The sequence below is a fragment of the Equus przewalskii genome, chromosome 32 (assembly GCF_037783145.1).
Source record: "Equus przewalskii isolate Varuska chromosome 32, EquPr2, whole genome shotgun sequence".
Taxonomy (NCBI): domain Eukaryota; kingdom Metazoa; phylum Chordata; class Mammalia; order Perissodactyla; family Equidae; genus Equus; species Equus przewalskii.
This window is the reverse complement of record NC_091862.1, coordinates 10,259,653-10,278,303: the sequence shown is the minus strand read 5'-3', so window position 1 is coordinate 10,278,303 and position 18,651 is coordinate 10,259,653. Positions and strand designations below refer to the sequence as shown.

At 45.2% G+C, this 18,651-nt stretch overlaps 1 protein-coding gene across 9 annotated transcripts in view; it reads left to right on the top strand.

Annotated features, from left to right (window-relative positions):
• Window positions 1–18,330, top strand: part of ZDHHC14 (zinc finger DHHC-type palmitoyltransferase 14) — a 278,576-nt gene extending 260,246 nt beyond the window's left edge. For 5 of the 9 annotated variants that reach the window (XM_070603097.1, XM_070603093.1, XM_070603098.1 and 2 more), the window contains one exon: window positions 17,058–18,330. In XM_070603097.1, coding sequence (XP_070459198.1) covers window positions 17,058–17,456 — 399 coding nt within the window. In that variant the 3' untranslated portion in view covers window positions 17,457–18,330. The remainder of the gene's footprint in view (window positions 1–17,057) is intronic. The other 4 variants (XM_070603094.1, XM_070603102.1, XM_070603100.1 and 1 more) reach the window with 1 other exon arrangement.
• Window positions 18,331–18,651: the final 321 nt, after the last annotated feature.

Below are 18,651 nucleotides of genomic sequence, written 5' to 3'. Positions count from 1 at the left end.
TTGTCAGAACCAATGAGCTTCTGCGGGTTTTACCCCGTGACTCTCGTTGTACTGGTCTCACCGTGTTCTGTGCTTTCTCTGGATTTAAGAAATAAACAAAGGCCATCTTGAAGGTGTGGACAGCTTTCAGCTACTTTAGTTCCAGATGAGATAGAGGCATTAGTCATTAATGCAACAAACGTTTATTGAGCCCCTACTGTGTGCCTTGGTGACAGCCGGAGAGGGCAGGTTTAATGAAGGAAATGGGGAGGTCGTTTCACTCCCTATGGTTAATCAGATACCGAACTGCTGCTGTGCCCTCTGGCGTCCAGTCGGTTTGGACTGCACGCGACTCCAGTCAAGGGTGTGCCCCCGTGGGCACTGGGGTGGCAGAAATGCTTAGGGTGAAATTGCCTTTTCCTGTGGGAAGGCCACCTCCCCAGTAACCAGGGACCCTGAAGGTACTGGTCTATGATGCCATAAGGATTTTTTGCAAAGGACAGTTCCGAGGTCAAGAAGAAGCTAACGCCTTATAGGTCAATTCAACGTATGGATTCTTTTTAAGGCGTCCGTTCATCTGTGGCTGGAGCTCTATGTCGGAAACATGAGGGTACTCGAAACTCTAAGGCTCCTTGCCCTCCTGTTCTCCTCTGTATCTGGGGATGAGACACGAGTCTGGGCAGCGAAGGAAAGAGCTGCATGTGACATCCACAGGCCACTGAGCACCGGTCAGATCAGAGACGCAGCAAGAGCTCTGGACCCCACGCTGGAGCCTCTTTTGGTCCTGACCAAGGGAGCCATGGCATCCTGAGTCATGATGGGGGATTCAGTGAGGACTGGTGACCCCGGGTGACCTTCCAAGGCTGACAGTGCACTCAGACTTCACACCCTGTCTGCCATGCTCACCTGAGTGGAGGTGGAAGGTATACCTCTGCCCACAGCACCACCTCGCCATCAACACACACAAGGAGGGGAAGGCCTTCGTTCCTTCTTTTGTCCGTGAATGCACAGATCTTTTCTGAAGAGCTTCTAGGGCAAGGCTCTGAAAGCATTATGGGATGTAAAGAAATGACGAAGATGCAGGTTCACCCCCAGGAGCCTTACAGGACAGGAACACTTCAGTCGTCACAACCCTAAAGACATCTATGTCTCCATAAGCTCAGTTACACAACATTTTGCATACAAGTTCAAGATCAGGGTCTCCCCCTGAAGCCCATGGACCCCAAGGTAAAGAAACCCTGTATCAGTGAGTGCCGTGGTCCACCTTCTCCCCATCAAAGTCTAAAAATCTGGGAGAGTCTTGGAGACAGGTCCCTGGACCAGGATGTTCCAGCCAGTGATAAAATGGACAGAGATGTCCTTCCACATGGGGAGCACTTTAAAGTCGGCCACCAGGTTTTAAAGAGGCTTTTCTTATTCTCCCCTTGAAGAGGAAAGCAGGGGATGGGGATTAACTGTGCAAAGAGCCAGACTGCCACGTGCTGGACCGTGACCTTGACAAGTCACTTAGCCACTCTCTGCCTCAGTGTTTTCATCCGTAGCATGGGAACATTGGTATCCTTACCTTGTAGGGTTTCTCTGGGGATTAAGTAAGTTAATGCACACAAAGCACTTAATACCTTGCATAGCACAAGGTAAGTACTATATAAGTATTATTATCATTATTATTGTCATCTTCCTGATATCCACCAGTGCAAGGTCAGCCAGGTCTATTGTATCCACTCTGAGCAACTGGACAACAATGGATGCAGCTGGAGTGAGGGAAAGCTTCCCATGCTGGATGAGAGCGCTCCAGCCCCGGCTCCACCAGTTATCTCCCTGACCATTAGCAAGTCACTCTGCCTCTGTGGTCCTCAATTTTCCTCATCTGCGAAATAGAAGCCAGGACCAATTTGTCTCTAAAGGCTGCCCAGCTCTAAGCTGTTTGAGTCTCTGATCTTTGTAGCTCAACAGATGGGTGAGAAGATCAGAGAACAATTCTCAGTCCAGCACACGGGACAGAGCCCCCCTCCTCCTCCTAGAAGAGGGTCAACACTGCACCCCCTGGCTCCTCATTCACTTCCCACCCTCCCTGACCCACAGACCCGAGACCCAGGAACCCAGTGCTTGGTGCAGGATTGGGAGACATGCTGCCGTATGGTCTTCACACCAAAACTTCCCCTGAGAGTAGGATTGTGTGTTGCTTTTCTTATTTGTCTCATATTTCTTGTATTTCTAGAATAAATCCCACTTGGTTATGGTGTGTAATCCTTTTAATGTGTTGTTGACTTCGGTTTACTAGTATTTTGTTGAGGATTTTTCCATCCCTATTCATAAAAGGTATTGGTCCGTAGTTCTCTTTTCTCGCGATGTCTTTGGTGTTGGTATCAGGGCAGTACTGGCCTCGTAAAATGCGTTGAGAAGTGTCTCTACCTCTTCTGTTTTTTGGAGGAGTTTGTGAAGAATTGGGGTTAATTCTTCTTTGAAGATTTGGTAGAACTCACCAATGAGTCATCTGGTCCTGAGCTTTTCTTCGTGGGTAGTTTTTTGACTTCTACTTCACTCATTATTTATTACAGGTCTTTTCAGACTTTGTATTTCTTCTTGAGCCAGTTTTAGTAGTATGTGTCTTCCTCGGGGTTTATCTGTTTCACTAAGTTATCTAATTTTCTGCCATTGTCTCTTCTGTCTTACTCAATATTGTTTTATCATGGAAATAGATGAAAAGAGGAAAACTTAATGACTGAGAAAGTAAAAACAAATAGAAAAAGTGAAGGGAGGGACTGGCCCAATGGTGTAGTGGTCAAGTTTGCACACTCCACTTCAGCGGCCCAGGGTTCGCAGGTTCAGATCCCAGGTGTGGACCTATGCACCGCTTTTCAAGCCATCCTGTGGTGGCATACCATATACAGAATAGAGGAAAACTACCACAGATGTTAGCTCAGGGCCAATCTTCCTCAAGCAAAAAGAGGAAGATTAGCAACAGATGTTAGCTCAGGACCAATCTTCATCACACACAAAAAAAAAAAAGTGAAGGGAAAGGGAAGAAACAGTCAAGGACCTTTGTGGGAGGGAAGAAACACATGCAGTGGGCCCTGATGGGGGGAAATTGGTGTTTTGTATTTTTCCAACGTGCTATGAAATGCATGTATCTCTCCCAGAATAGTGAGCTGGGAGCCTCTGGCAAAGTGACTCCAGCGTGGGTTGCAGGTCCTGTACTGTTTCCTCTGCTTTCTCCCACTCTGAGTAAAGTTAGGGCCAAGAGAAAAATACGTATCAAGCAGTTTCCAGGAACTGTCGAAATGTGGAAAAAATGGGCTAAAATATTTCAAAACTGACAATGAAACGCATTCTTTGTAATATTCCTTTCCTTTGGCTGCTTAGGCTGCCTATAATACACATCCCAACCAAGACATCATGAGAGGAGCCAGCACATCATGACTAGCAGTGCCTGGCCTAAAGTAACCACAGACTCCTTGGGTTTTCTAGTCTCTGCTGTAGCAACAGACACCCAAGGCACCTACCCTCTTCTCCTTTGAAAGGAGCATCACTAAGCATCATCACTAAGAGCAATTAGTCTGCAATTTACCAAGCAATCCATCATTTTCCTTTTTACTTATTTATTTCACTTTTTGGATATTGTTAGAGCTCACAATCAGTTAAAAAAGTTCTTGTGTTCCAATCCTAGATTAGACAGATATAAAAACGAAAGCACAAGTCCTTTAATGATGAATTTGTCAGAGTTGCAAGGTGAATTTCGGGCAGTTCTAAAAATGGAACAAACTTTATTTAATATAGAATTATACTGTGGTCCAGTGCATCTCTGCTGGGGTTCACCACTCTTTGCAGTTGGCAGGGTCTTGCTAATATTGATACTATTAATGCAAGGATCATCTCATTTAATCCCCACAACAAGCTGCAAGTTATCCCCATTTTACAAAGGATGAAACTGAGGCTTTAAAATATTGAGTGACTTGCTCAAAATCACACAGCAATCACACAGATTCATGGCCTGGGTGCTTTCTACTGCATGCCAGATTTCCATTTAAAAAACCCTCAAGTTGGTGTCAGATGAACCTCTTCAGATCTGGTCCTTGCATCTGGGAGCTGAGTCTACTACAGTCCTGTGGCCTCAGCCTTGGATGTGCATTAGAATCACGATACTGACAACCTGAGCCCAGTTAAGTCCAAATCGCCAGGCTGGGGCCCCAAGAATTGGTCCTGGTGGTGATTTTAATCATCAGCCATCTTTGAAAACCATCACCATAGCCTTCAAATTCTTGCACAGTCCAAAAGTTTGGGTTACAAGGAGTGATTTTTGAGCCAGATTTTGCTTTGGCACAAAGAAAGTTTCCTTTATCTTGAAAAATCTTAGGTCAATTTGGCTCAACTAAGACATAGTCCATTCAGAGAAACAGGTATATGGAGGATTTCAACAGAATGTGCTAGGATATGCAACGTGGGGGTGGGGGTTGTAGGAACTCCCAAAAGGAGTATCCAGGTTTCAGGCAAAGCTTCCTGGAGGAGATGATACCTGAGCTAAATGTTAAAAGAAAAGTTTCGATGAATTAGACACCCAAAGGTGGGAGGGATGTTCCAAGCAGAGCAAATACAGAAGCACAGGCATACATTGGGTGAAAGTGCTTGTGAGTGCAGGAACAGAGAAGACTGCATTACCAAGGCATGGATTGCAAAGCGGGAATTGGAGGGTGCTGAGGTGGGAGAGGAAGGGCATGAAAGGCCTTGGGTGCCTATAACCAGCATGGATTTTGTTCTGTAAGAGACAGACAGCCATTTCAGAGGCTCAGTTCAATGAGTAATACTATCAGATTTTCATTTGGGGTGAATGAGGCTGGCAGTAGTGGAGGAATCCCGGGAAACTGTGTGGGGCACAGAGGGAGGCATGCACGGAGGCAAGGAGAACAGAAGAAGGCCCTCGCAGTAAGCCTGATGACAGAGGGGCAGGACAGCAGAATTGGGTTCAGAAAAGAGGCAGCCACAGTCCAGGACTTGGAGACGGAGCTGCTGTAGAGGTCTGGGAGAGGGGAGCCAAGGATTTCTCCCACCCTTCAGCTTGGTGATGAGGTGATCATGCAACTCACCAATGGGAAATACGAGAGAAGGTGCTAGTTGGGGGATGCTGATTCAGACACGTGGAATTTGGGTGCCATGGATCCCTGGAGGTGCCCTGCAGGTAGCTGGACAGAAAACTCAGAGAAACTTTGCTTCCCCAAGCTTATGAAGGAATGACGTGGTTTGTAGAAATTCACTTTGAAGTAGTAGAAATGTGAATCGATTTCATTAGTTATCCTAGAAGTAACAGTCAATCTGGCATTTAAAAAAAACTAGAAGGCTTGCTCATGTTTGTCATCTCAGAAATTAATCCGATTTCATCTCACATGCTGGAAGATTATTTTTTGAAATCAGTATTTATTATCTTTTCCTGACTTTCTCTTCACCTGCCTTGTCAACTCTGCCCCAACCAAGCCAAATCAAGTTTCTTGGTCTAATTGGATGTTAGTGAAGATAACAGAACAGGGTCATTCTGACAGACAATGGAAGGAAAGGCTTTGCAAATGGACAGATTTAAGTACTCGGCACAGTGGGGAAAGGTAGAGAGAGTAGGATGTGGATCAGAGACCCTGGGCTTGTAGCTTGGACCCTGGGGGCTCGTGATCATGGGCAAGTCACTTACTCCCAAGAGCCTTAAATTCCTAAACTAGGAAATGAGGACGGGGATAATGATGTTCACCTCCCTGGATTGTGGTTGGAATTGACTGAGATCCTGTCTCTTTTGCCCTCCCATCACCAGTTTATAACATAGGGCCTGGTACACGGTAGGTGCTTGTTAAGTGTTCAGTTGAATGTATGTGAAAGTTCCCCTCACAGGGTCTTGTTTTGGGGAGGTTCTGAACAAATATTAGTTTGTTCCTGTCTTCCTTTCCTCATTCCTTCCTTCCTTTCTCCAATTTTGTCATGCCCACAAAGGGCTCCACCCTGAATGTGGAACTACGAACCAGAGGGAAGGAGTTCTCTTTGGTGTAGTGATGTGGCACCATGGCTTCATGAAGTGATGGCCTAGGTAGGATCAATTTCATCCATGGGCCAAGAAACCATAGGTAATGGTCATTTTACCCGTTAGACACTGTCAGCAAAGTGCCTATGTGCTTTTTCAGGGACTATGAAAGTTTTTAACACCTAAAAAAAAAAAGAAAAAGCTCTAAAACATGAAAAGAACACTGCAAGATCAAAATTAACAAATGTTTAATGTCTATGATGCAAATGAATATGTCAAATTCATTAATTGGTAAATTTAGCATTCGTGAAAATTTCATTACATTTTAGAAATGATTTGTAACTTGGGTTTTTCTCACTTCGTAAGAATCCCCAAACACACAGATGATTACATAAAAATGATAATGAAGTAAGTGAGCTGCTCATAGACAGATGAATTTTAAAGTTAACTGACGTGGAGCCCCCGGCACTTTCTATCTCGCTGTGCTGCCTTTGTTATAAGAAACCCAGGTTTCCACCCGACTTAAAGCTGGGAGAAATCTTTTTGGTCCCAAGGCTCCTATCCACTGCTGGGAGTGCCCCTGAATACATTAGAACATCTTCGGGAGAGGCTGGATCTGAAAGCTCTCGTGGGGAAGATGATGAGATGTGTTCTGTGTGGCCCCAAGGTCAGAACCAGGACAAGAAGGTGGGCCCAAGAGGCGGATCCTGGTCAATCCTAGAAGGGAAATGCCCAACACCTGGAGCTCCTGGCGGGCAGGACCCCCACCGTGGAAATGTTCAGGCTGTGGGAGTAGAGACCCCCCCAGTGATTTGGACAGAGGAGTTCAGCATTGGTGGGAGGGCTGAACACTGATCTTTAGGGTCCTTTCCAATGCAGATCCTATCCGGCAGACTTCTCTATCACCCCAGACCTCCAGCCTGTTCAATCTCGCCAATGGGCCAATATCACCATGCCAGATGATGTTCCACTCTCCTGTGCATTTATAAGCCACTCAAGCACCTAGAGAATGTGCCTTTTTATTATTTCAGTTGCTATTTCTGGGCTTCTGTGGTGGAAGTACCATATTAACAGGAGTACAGAGAGAGGGGACAGTGACGTGCAGGCAGGGCTGCACTAAGCAGAAAGTGAAGCTTGATGTGTCTCCACCCCTCTTTCTTCCTTCCAGTTCACTTACACTCATACTGGCATGGTGTTTGCCATATCCTATACCAGACCAGCATGTGGCCTATCACGTGCTTTTCCAAGGCTTTTATATAGATAACTCATGCTGACCCTATAAGGCTACTACTAATAGTATCCCCATTTTACAGGCTAATAAAACTGAGGCACAGAGAGCCTCAGTGACTTTGCCTAACTCAGACCTCACAGTTTGACCCCATAGTCCATACTCTTAACCCTACACTGTGTTACATTACATTACACTATAGCTGCATATACTGATGGCGTATAAGATGGTTTCCTCCCACATAATTTCAGTCTCCACAACCCATTATCCTCGCCCTCTCTCCCCTATCAAAATCTACTCTTAGGAAAAGATCTGTTGATAATCCTTTATACCGCAAAGGAAATTTAAGCCAAATTTCAGGCATTTAAAAATTTCAATTGTGAATGAAACATTTTACCCTCAATTAAAAGCATTTCAGGCTTTAATAATAATAATAGTAATAAGAACTGATGCTTTAATGCTGTTTGTTTGGCACTATATCCCCATCGTCTAGAGTAGGTCCTATGGTAGTTGGTTTTGGTAAATGTTGGTTAAATGCGAAAGGGAAAGAAAGAGAGAGAGATTGACTATGTCCTGGGTACAGGACTAAATAAATTCTTTGCATGCATTATGATCTGCTGTAATCCTCAGAAAGCCATCTGATGCGAACATTCTAATATCCCTTTGAGGAGACTGAGCCTCAGGGATGTTAAGTTTGTGACGTCGCTAACCAGTGACAGCTGAGATTTCATCCTCTGCAGCCTGACTCTAAGAAAAGTGCTCTTCTGAACCATACACCAAAAGTCTCCCAGGTGGGAAGTGGGAGTGGCATGAAGGCCGTCCTCAGGGCTGAGGAAATCCCACCACCCAGGCCTCCCCTGCAGAAGGAAGATTAATTTGCCATGGTCAGTCATAAAACCAGGCTGTGGAACTGACTGTGTAACAGCTCCGTAATCTAACCTGCAAGTTGACCTGGCAAATGCCTATGAAGCATCTTTAGTTTCTGCTCTGTTACAAACAACAGTGTTAACCAATAACAAATTAATTCTTTTTCTCTTCCCTTGCTCCCCTAAGTCCAAACCATTTTGCAGCACTTTTGATTAATCCAATCTATGGGCAAAAGGTTTGTCCAGGTGGAAACATATCGGTACCCAAGTAAGTTATTGACCTGGTCCAGGGGTGATCTCCGCTATTAACCTGCTCGGAGTTCACTCCGTTTCTTGGGTCTGAAAGGTATCATGTTTCATCCGATTAGGACATTTTGGCCATTATGTCTTCAATTCTTTTTTTCCTGCCTCATCTATTCTCTCTCATCCTAGGACTCCAATTACTAACATGTTAGACCCTTTGATATTGCCCCAGAAGAGAGGTCCCTGAGGCTCTGCACATTTTTCTTCAAATTTTGTCTCTCAGTGCTTCAAACTGGATGATTTCTTTTGATCTGTCTTCATGTTTGCTGATTCTTTCTTCTGACGTCTCCAATCTACTGTTAAGCTCATCCAGAGAATTTTTCATTTTTATTGTTATATTATAATAATTTATTATTATTAGCTCTAGAATTTTCATTTGGTTCTTTTTGTTTCTTTGCCAAGTTGTATTTCTCTCCTGAGATTCTCTATCCATTTACTCATTGAGACCATTTTTTTCTATAATTATTTGAACACAATTATTACATTGTTTAAAGTCTTTATCTACTAAGTATCTCTGGGGTGTCTTGGGTTTGGTGTCTGCCAGTTCCTTTTTTCTCTTACTCTGGAGCACGTTTTCCTATTTCTTTGTATGTCTATTGATATTTTGTTGAATACTGGACATTTTGGATAATGCATCTTACTCTGGATTTTGTTATCTTCTTCTGAAGAGTGTTGATTCTTGTCTTAGCAGGCATTTCAATTCTTGGCTAACCATCTTGAGCTTGTGTAGGCTTGCATTATATTTTGTTAGTACAGATCTATGGAAAGTCCAAGATGTTTCTCAGGTCCTTCTAATTTAAGAGGACTCAACTTCCAAATTCTGTCTCCCCTGAAGATCTTGTCAGGATTTGATTTGGGCTTTGTTAGGGCTGGCCAAGGGTCTCACTTTAGGGCATGATTCTTACTCCTCTGGCACAGCCTGCCTAATGCCTAGCTGGATGCCAGGGATGTTAAACGATGTTGGAGATGTTAATGAGATCAGTGCTCCCCAGCACTGCTTTTCTCAACCTTTAGTATCTCTATTCCTCTCTCAGTCCCATTGCATCTGCTATCTTGTTAGCTTAGGGAGAGACCCTCATCCTACACATACACGGCCTAGCCCTTGGCTGCAGACTTGTGGAGGACCCCCACTAGGACTTCTGGTCTCCCCTCTCTGCGCAGCATCCTCTTCTCCAATGTCCTGCCCTACAGATCCAGCTGCTTCAGCTTCTTTACACTCTGATCTCTGCTTTCTTCACTCAGCAGAACTGCTGTGCTCTGCTCAGACTCCAGCCCACACCATGGCTGGAAAATTTTCCCCAAGAAAGGAGCTAGTTGACTCTGGGGCTTATCTGTGTTTCCCTTCTCTCACAGATTGCAACCTTGCACTGTCTGTTGTGCACTATTGGAAATGATTTGCCGCTCATATTTTGGCCAGTTTTATATACTCCCTTGTATACAGAGGGAGTAGTAGTCCAGTATCAGTTATCAATCATTCCTGGGGATAGAAGCCTTGTCTCTATGATTAGACACATTCCAGCCAACATTGCCATATGCCCAGACACGATTTTTGTTACCTACTCTACCAACAACAAATACTGAGTTAGCCATAGGACATGCTTACTATCACTTAAAAGTATTTCCACCTTCATGGAGACATTTAGATTTAGCACCAGACTCGGCATGTTCACTTGCAGAGGAAAGAAAGGCTGGAGGGAAAGAGGTCCTAGATATCTTTGGTCAAATTTTTGCCTATTATTTTATTTTAGGACCAAAATTGGATCAGAAAGATATTTCCTGAATGATAGGAAAGGTGCTCCTAGGGAAATATGTGCTATTTTACAGATTAGAGGTAGAGGTTTTATAAGTTTTAGATAAATACCTTGATATTGCAGGACAGAAAAACTAGGTAAATATTTATAGATGGCCAGTATCAAAGTATCCACTGATGGGGCCAGCCTGGTGCCATAGTGGTTAAATTCATGTGCTCCACTTCAGGGGTCCAGGGTTCACAGGTTCAGGTCCCAGGCACAGACCTATGCACTGCTCATCAAGCCATGCTGTGGTGGCATCCTGCACACAAAAAATAGAGGAAGTCTGACACAAATGTTAGTTCAGGGACAATCTTCCTCAAGCAAAAAGAGGAAGATTGACAACAGATGTTAGCTCAGTGCCAATCTTCCTCACCAAAAAAAAAAAAAAATATATATATATATATATAAAAATATATCCACTGAGGTCTTATTTATTATTTCAAAAATGGGAAAATTCACGTTAACTTAGCATCTCACATAATTTGGGGATGGTGGTGGTTATTTAGTACCTAATGAGCTTCACTCTACTACAAATTCCCAAGGAAGAAAATGTTATAGAAGCAATCAAGTGCCATCTAAAATGATAAAATGAGGCATGTAAACGCCAGATATAGCCGTGGTTGTCTGAACAGCTAGGAAATTCTGAGGAGCCAGGCTGGAATTATGTGCAAATAACCCCAGTGCCATCTGAGGATCATATTTTCATTATTCCTATTTTCTTCATTACTGGTTTTTATTATTACCTAATATTGAAGGTCTTTCCATGACAATATGTGTATGCACAGTCATGACATCCAGTTATGGTCCTGTTTTTAGTGTGCATATCTCATTTGATTCTCAAATAATTTAAGTTCTGCATAGCATCAGAGTCATAGTTTATGTTTATATCTGGCATTATAGCTACAAAGATCCTTTGGGCTCATGTCACGAAGACAAAGATAATAGCATAGCACATAGTCGTTGGAATTTTTTTTCTTTAGAAAATCATTTACCCTACTGACTTAACCTAATTTTTAATCTCCCCTAATCTATTATCAAAATAAGGCTAAACCTAGCTGTTTTATGATTTATTAAACTAGTACTGTAGAAGAACTCTGTATGCATAATCTGAAAAATCACAGAGTAGAAAAAAAACTTAAGCGAACTTAATTGATAATGTTAAATAAAAGAATAAAAAGGAAGCTCTCCTCCTAACCTACATTTTAGGTGGACTTTACAAGTCTGTAGGGTTTTTACAACTGTAAATGAATATTCATAAGACCCCAGAACATGGCTTCACAGCTGAGCAGAAATAAACAATGCCCCCTGCTAATACTTTTGACAGAATTGGAGCAAAAGAAATAAATAATCTTATTCAGTCTTCATTTGTATACAGACCATCTAGAAAATTCCTAGCTTTGCTTTCAGCACCATTTAAATCTGCACACTAGGTTTATTTCAGACAAGCAGTCAGCTAGGGGAGAATAAAATGGATTCCAACATAAGCAGTTTTATTTGAAAATCTGCAGAAACAGGAAGTAAATTATCTCTATGGTGTTTTTAAATTGTAACACTAAGTGATAATGTGTGTGACACCCGAGCATCTGAAGCCATAAACTTCTCTGCGACTTAAATGCCAGCGCTTCATCTGGGCAGTGAATCAGCCAGCCGTCACAATGACTTATTGGAGCTCCAGCAAATGCTCCCGCACTCCAGACAGTATTAGTTCGATGCTGCCAACAGAAGGATCTTTTCATAGACACTCGTACAAGCGATCAGGTTTCTATTCTATCAGTATTCAGCATTTGGATGATTTTTGACCTTAAAAATGACAATTTCATATGGTCCAACCTAATATTTGATAAATGTGAACCTTAAAATGGTTGTTTTGGAATGAAAACAGGAGTTTCTCAATTTCCTGTTCATAGTAGATGGATTGTCACTGTCCAAGATCTGTGCGCTTGGTTGTTTTTCCTTAAGATTATATAACTGATTAAATAAATTGAAATATACCTAAAAGGCTTCTTGGTGTTAGGGCTGGAATATAAGCCTTGCTACCAAGTTGTGAGAGGAAAAAGTGAGCAGGGATGTCTCCCTCTACTGGTTGAAGATGGAGGGCCTCGAATGAAAAGCCAGGAAGGCGGGATGCTGGCCTAAAACACGTCAAGCCGAGAGAAACGAGAGAGGTGGGAGGGAAGAGGAGAAAGGGAGAAGAAGAAGAAGAAAAGAGGGGAAAAAAGAGAAGGGGGAGGGCATCCAACGAAAGGAAACGATGGAGAGGAAAGAGGAGAAGAGAACTGACAGGGCCAGAGAGAAAGAAAATTGAGTAGAAAAATCAACAAGAAATGGGCAAATAAGAATTGGAGGCAAAGGTAAAGAGGAAGAGGTGTAAGAACACTGTTTCATGGGTCATCTCCACAGTAACCCTGAAAATATCTCCCTTGACGTTCTCTAATGGGAATTGCAGTTGCAAAGGTCCATCAACCCATCCTCCTTGGACTTTTGGCAGTGTGCAAAATGAAGACAAGCTCTGACATTCCAAAAAAATCAGATAGCCCCTAGTCATTGAGCTTTTGCCTAGAAGATGTTCAAAACATGTTAAGTTAATATAATGAGAATTATAAATTCCACTGGGTAGAATATCCTTGGTTAGAATCTAATAAAACCCATAGTCTCCTGTTCCAGTGTCCTGCTATGAGCCACTAAAAAATTTATATGGTTAATACCTGGTCGCTGAGTACCCCAAAATGGGATTGGTCTTCTAAACAGAAATCAGTTTAAATGTAATGAATTATTTTCAAAGTTATGGGATACACGCAGGATTTAGACACTTAGGTTTGTGGTCCCAGTAACTGTGTTCAAAGATGTCACTGGCACAAGTTAAGCTGGGGGAAAGGGACATGGGACAGAGAGTAGGTTAATTATTAATATGAAAGCAGACCCTATCGCAAAGGAAATATCCATAACTATACTCAGAGAAACAGTCATCTTTTAAAATGTTTAAACAAATCTATGCGGAAGAGGTGCTTAAAGTCGGATAACACAAGCCAGGGTTCAAAATAGTCATTCTTAGAAGATTTCTGAGTGACTTACATTTGGATTTTTTTTAACAAAAGGTTTAGGCTACGTTTTTTCTTTTGTGTATTTAAATGCTTAATCTTCACCCCTGGTAAACTGGAGAGCGTTTTCCGCAGGGTCCTGGCAGGAGGTGAGCACAGATTGGTTACGATTTTAGTGAATTGTTTGAGCAGCCACAGGAAAGCACCCACGGGTGTGTGCAGGAGTGGACCCAGGTTTGGAGGGGTCTGAGTCATGTATTTGGACGCCTTTTTAAGAAAAGAAAACAGTATGCAAAACAAAATAATATGCAAGGGGCTGTGCAAGCAAGGGGCCTTGATCGTGGGCATCAGAGCTTCAAAGTGAGTCCAGCTGCAGGCGTGTTCACGTCAGCACCGTGAAGTTTGTAAAGCACGTCAGACTCCTCTGGACCCTCCTGGGGAACATGATCTCTAAAGAACTTGACAGACCCCTGCTGGCAGCCGCTTTACCCCAGAAGGTTCTGGTGGGTGCCCGTGAGCTCTGCTACAGGGCACGGCTTGAGAGGAGTGATGGGGAAGAGGAAAAGGGCACTGGACCAGGAGAGAGGGAGGAAGAGAGAGAGAGAGGGGAGCTCACCTCTCCCAGCAGGCTTGTGCCTCCTGACCTTGAAAGCCTCCAGCTCTGACCTCTAACGTATTTCTCTGTGAGTCTGTAAGTGCCCATCAGAAGGACTTGGGCTGATCCCTAAAATAGAATTTGCCAATTAGTTTTCAGTAAAAAAGGCTTTCTTCAGATAACAGAGACAAGCAAATCTAATTTGTGATGTCGTCTTTCCCTCGGGCTAAGGGCATTGTTTGGACAGAAGGTGTCAGGAGGAGCGAGGGCTCCCGAAGGAAGGTGGAGAACAAGGCTCCGTCCTCCAGGAAAGGGCCTACCCCCTGCAGCCGCCTCTCAGCCCTGGGGTCCTTGGCAGGGCCCCGCCTGCTCGAGGCTGGACGGAGCTCCTCCGAGGAAACGGAGGCAAGGTGAAAGCCCAGCTGTCTCCATCAGTGAGGGGACTAAGTGGTGATTTTCATAAAACGTTCTTTGCAAAGCATAAGATCTCCAAAGCCCCGGATAGTTTCCAGAAGATGAATGTTGAATCAGGAAGCTTGCTCTTCTCCGCCTCTGCACTGTCAAGCCTGAGCCTATGTGCTGAACCCAACTGACAGCGTTGGAGAGCAGAGCCAAACCTGTGTGGACTGGAGCTGTCTGCAGCCTGACAGCTGTGCTGCCCAGCATCTCCCCGAGAAGGCTCCCTGTCCTGGAGCTGAAATTCCCTACAGGAGCAGAAAGTGGGTGCAGTCGCCCATTAGAAAAGAAATCCTGCGGCAAAATGATATGGGTGATGATTGGGCATGTACATACGTGGAATGATAGTTGATGCCCAGCAGTCAGCCCCTTTCAAGCACTTTGTCATTAAAAAGTTTTAATCTCAGGCCAGCCCTGATGGCCTAGTGGTTAAAGGTTGGTGCTCTCACTGCTTCGGCGGCCCCACTTTGGTTTCCGGTTGCGGAACCACACCACCTGTCTGTCAGTAGCCATGCTGTGTTGGTGGCTCGCATAGAAGAACCAGAAGGATTAGAACTAGAATATACAATGATGCACTGGGGCTTTGGGGAAGGGAAAAAAAGAGGAAGATTGGCAACAGATGTTAGCTCAGGGCCAGAAGAAAAGGAAAACAAAAGTTTTAATCTCATCTGAGCAGCCTCCACTCACTCCGCAGCCCTTTCCTCGGCTCCCCTGTGTTTCTGAGTTCCCTGGACTAGGATGAAGCAATGATGGAAGAGCCGGGGTCTCCCCTGAGATGCGCCTTCCCTCTCAGAGCTCGCTAGGGAGTCTATTCCGGCCTGGAAGCCAGGTCTCTGAACTTCTAAAAGCTGAACATTGCTTAGAGACCACGGCTCTTCCACCTCCTCGTGGAGGCTTGGCGGATTCCAGCAGAGGGGAAGGCCCACCCCTTGTGATCTAGGAAAAAACCCATTTGGCTAGGAAGGACACACACACTGGAGAAGATTAAATAAACGCCAAAGGAATTTTGACCCCAGGGTGAACCCTCTCTCTTCCCCTGAAGGCCGGTCTTGCTTGGTTCTGGATGCTTCTGCGCCCGGGCGTGGGTGGGTGAGTGACCGTGGTTCTGGGTGTGCCTCGGGGCAGGAAGACGGTGAAGCACCTCCATCACGGAGCTGTCAGGACTCGGTTCTGCAGTAACGCTAGAGTTCCGAGAAAGAGAGGAGGGGACTTTTTAAAGCACCTGCCTATGTGTCAGATGTGCAGTCGTGGAAGGAGGTTTGCAGGAAAGCAATCCCAGCCCCAAATCCTGCATCCAGCCCTTGCTTTTCACCATAAGGTCTTGAGCAAGCCACCACCCATCCCAGTCTCAGGGTCTTCATCTGCAAAGAGGGGAAACATGTTTGTTCTGAGAACTTGTGAAGGAACAGAGTGGAGCGCCTAGCTTATTGCTGGAGCGCAAAGTCACAATATGCTCACCTGCCCTCCACACCTGACCCTCCTCCTTCCCGCAGAAGAGTGGCTCCTGACACCCTCTAACCCGTTACTGCGCAGCCTCCCGTTTAAGGTCTCAGAGCCACAAGACCTTCCGGCTGTTCTGAAACTTGCCCGTAGCTCAAGGGAAGGGGTTACCAAGGTGTCAGAGATCCACGTCCCACCAGCTAGAAATGTGTTTGAGCTGTTTCCTTGGCCCAGTGAGCAAAGCAAAGGACACGGGATGTAATAAGAAAAGAAAAGGAAGTGTCTTCTCAAGTGTTGGCATTCTCTTTCACCAATTAAAAAGTCACAGAAGCTCAGTTAATGGTTCCTGGAGGTGATGAAAATTTAGCAGAGGAGAATTCTAGGATTTTACAAACAGTCTGATCTGACCCTCAGCAGCTTCTATTGCCCCCGAATTTTTCTTTCTTTTTTTGTGTGTGGTAAAATATACATAACATGGAATTTACCATTTTAACCATTTTTTAAGCATACAGTTCAGTGGCTTTAAGTACACTCACATTGTTATGCTTCCACCACTGTCATTCATCTCCAGAACTCTTTTCTTCTTACAAAACTGAAACTCCATGCATTAAACGTAACTCCCCATTCCCCCTCCCTTTAGACCTTAGCAAACACCATTCTACTCTCTGTCTCTATGAATTTGGCTATTCTAGGTGTCTCATAGAGGTAGAATCATGGAGTATTGGTCTTTTTGTGTCTGGTGTATTTCGCTTAACATGGTGTCCTCAGAGTTCATCCATGTTGTAGTCTGTTAGAATGCCTTTCCTTTTCATGGCTCAGTAATATTCCTTTGTCTGTACATAACACATTTTGTTTATCCGTTTGTCTGTCGATGGATGCTTGGGTTGCTTCCACCTTTTAGCTATCGTAAATAATGCTGCCGTGAATGTGAGTGTACAGGCTCCTGTATTTTTAAAGCAATTTAGTAAAAGTGGCTTTCAGCACACAAGAAACAGCCGCCTCGGACTGCTACAAGTCGTGAAGGCTGTGACTGTCCACAGGATTGTTTGTAAATTAGGTCCTGTCTGTGAACAAGGGCCAGGAGCATCGTAGCCTGAGGCTGCGTGTTACTCCCTGGGCATCTGTGGGTGACTGCTAGTTGGAGCAGCTTATGTAGGTGCCGTGTGCTGATATTTATCACATGCTGGGTGTCTCCAAAAGAAGCTGGGCTGCTGTGCATGCTGTCTGCCCTGTCTGAGTGAGGTGTCACTAACGAGTTTCTCTCTCTCACACCCCACCCTCTCCCTGCCCCTGTGCCCCCTTCCCTCCCGTCCCCGCGCCATCTTGGCTCACCTTCTCTTTGCTGGCTCCCTCCTGCTCTTCAGTGCGACCAAGACCAGTGCATTCAGAGCACCAAATTCGTTTTGCAGGCCGCGGCCACGCCCCTGCTGCAGAGCGAGCCCAGCCTCACCAGCGACGAGCTGCACCTGCCTGGAAAGCCAGGCCTGGGCACGCCCTGTGCCAGCCTGACGCTCGGGCAGCCCACACCGCCCTCTTCCATGCCCAACCTCTCCGCCGAGGCCGTGCTCACAGACATACTGCCTCTGAAAGAGGAGCACGTGGGCCACCAGTTCCTGACCCCAGAGGAAGCGCCATCGCCGCCCAGGATGCTGGCAGGCAGCCCCCTGGCGCACAGCCGCACCATGCACGTCCTGGGCCTGGCCAGCCAGGACTCTCTGCATGAGGACTCAGTGCGTGGCCTGGTGAAGCTCAGCTCCGTGTGATCATGTGGCCCCCCCGCCCCGTGACTGCAGGCAGTGGGAGGGGCCAGACGGGGTGCCCCCCACAGCAACTTTCTGGTGACCCAATGGCGTGGTGGTGAGGACGACTCCAGGTCCTGAGGCACAGGGGCCACACTGGGAGAGTAAATGGATCCCCTCCGATAACAGAGGTGGGCAGGACCCCCGTGCTGACGGCTTGGTTTTATTGGAATTTTCTTCCCCACCCTGACGGCTTTGATCATATTGAAAATAGAGAAGTAGCTATTTTCAGGCATTTGGAATATGAAGGGTGGGCATGGGGAGGGAGGAGCCTCCGGGGCTGCGATCAGAGTCAGAGCAAAGGACCATGCCTGGATGTTCCACTGTCTGCTCGCTGCTCTTGTGACGGACGTCTGGAAGGTTTACGACGCTCGTGGCCGAACTGAAATTGCACTTGTGTTATGCTACTAATATTTGAAATAGACATGCCATTCCATTTGTTAATTTAAAACAAACAAAAACCTAAAGGGAAAAAGCGGCCAGATGTGGATTTGCATGCCACGCGACAGTCTGTTTACAGTGTTGTTGGTATTCAAAAGGAAGTGCTGCTTTCTTTCTTTCTTTCTTTTACTTTTGTGAATTTTCGAGTGCTGTTTTATGGGAAGACAGGGCGACCAACCGCGACTAACGGACAGTGCCGTCTCTCGCCGGCTTCTTCGGCTTAATTACACGTAGTAGGTGGCACCTGGGCTGGAGGGGTTTTGTCAGATCCAGGATCAGTTAACCTTCTGTTTAGTAGTCAGCCAAGGTAATGTGTTGTACCACACCCCCCACAGTCTTCACCTCCTTGTGTGACCAAACTTCCTGTGGACAGCCAATAAAATGACGTCCTCTGTTACTTTGGATCTCCGTACAGTTATCCTTAACAGCTTAAATGACAACATCATCATCCTATGGGCTTCGCAGAGTTTGGTTTTATTGAAGTCTCCCTAGTGAGGGATGGTCCCAGACCAGCCAAAAATCAGATCTGTGAATTGTGCGGTATGTATGGAATGATTTCTTAGACAAGAGAGTAGCATTCTATCCTTTTGTTGTTGTTGATTTTCTTTAACCATCTCTTTTTGATCCAGTCTTCACGGAATTTGCTCCACTTTTACAAATGGCCACACGGCAGTTAATCTACGACAGGTGGAGGGGAGGGCGTTCAGGGAGTGGCTGC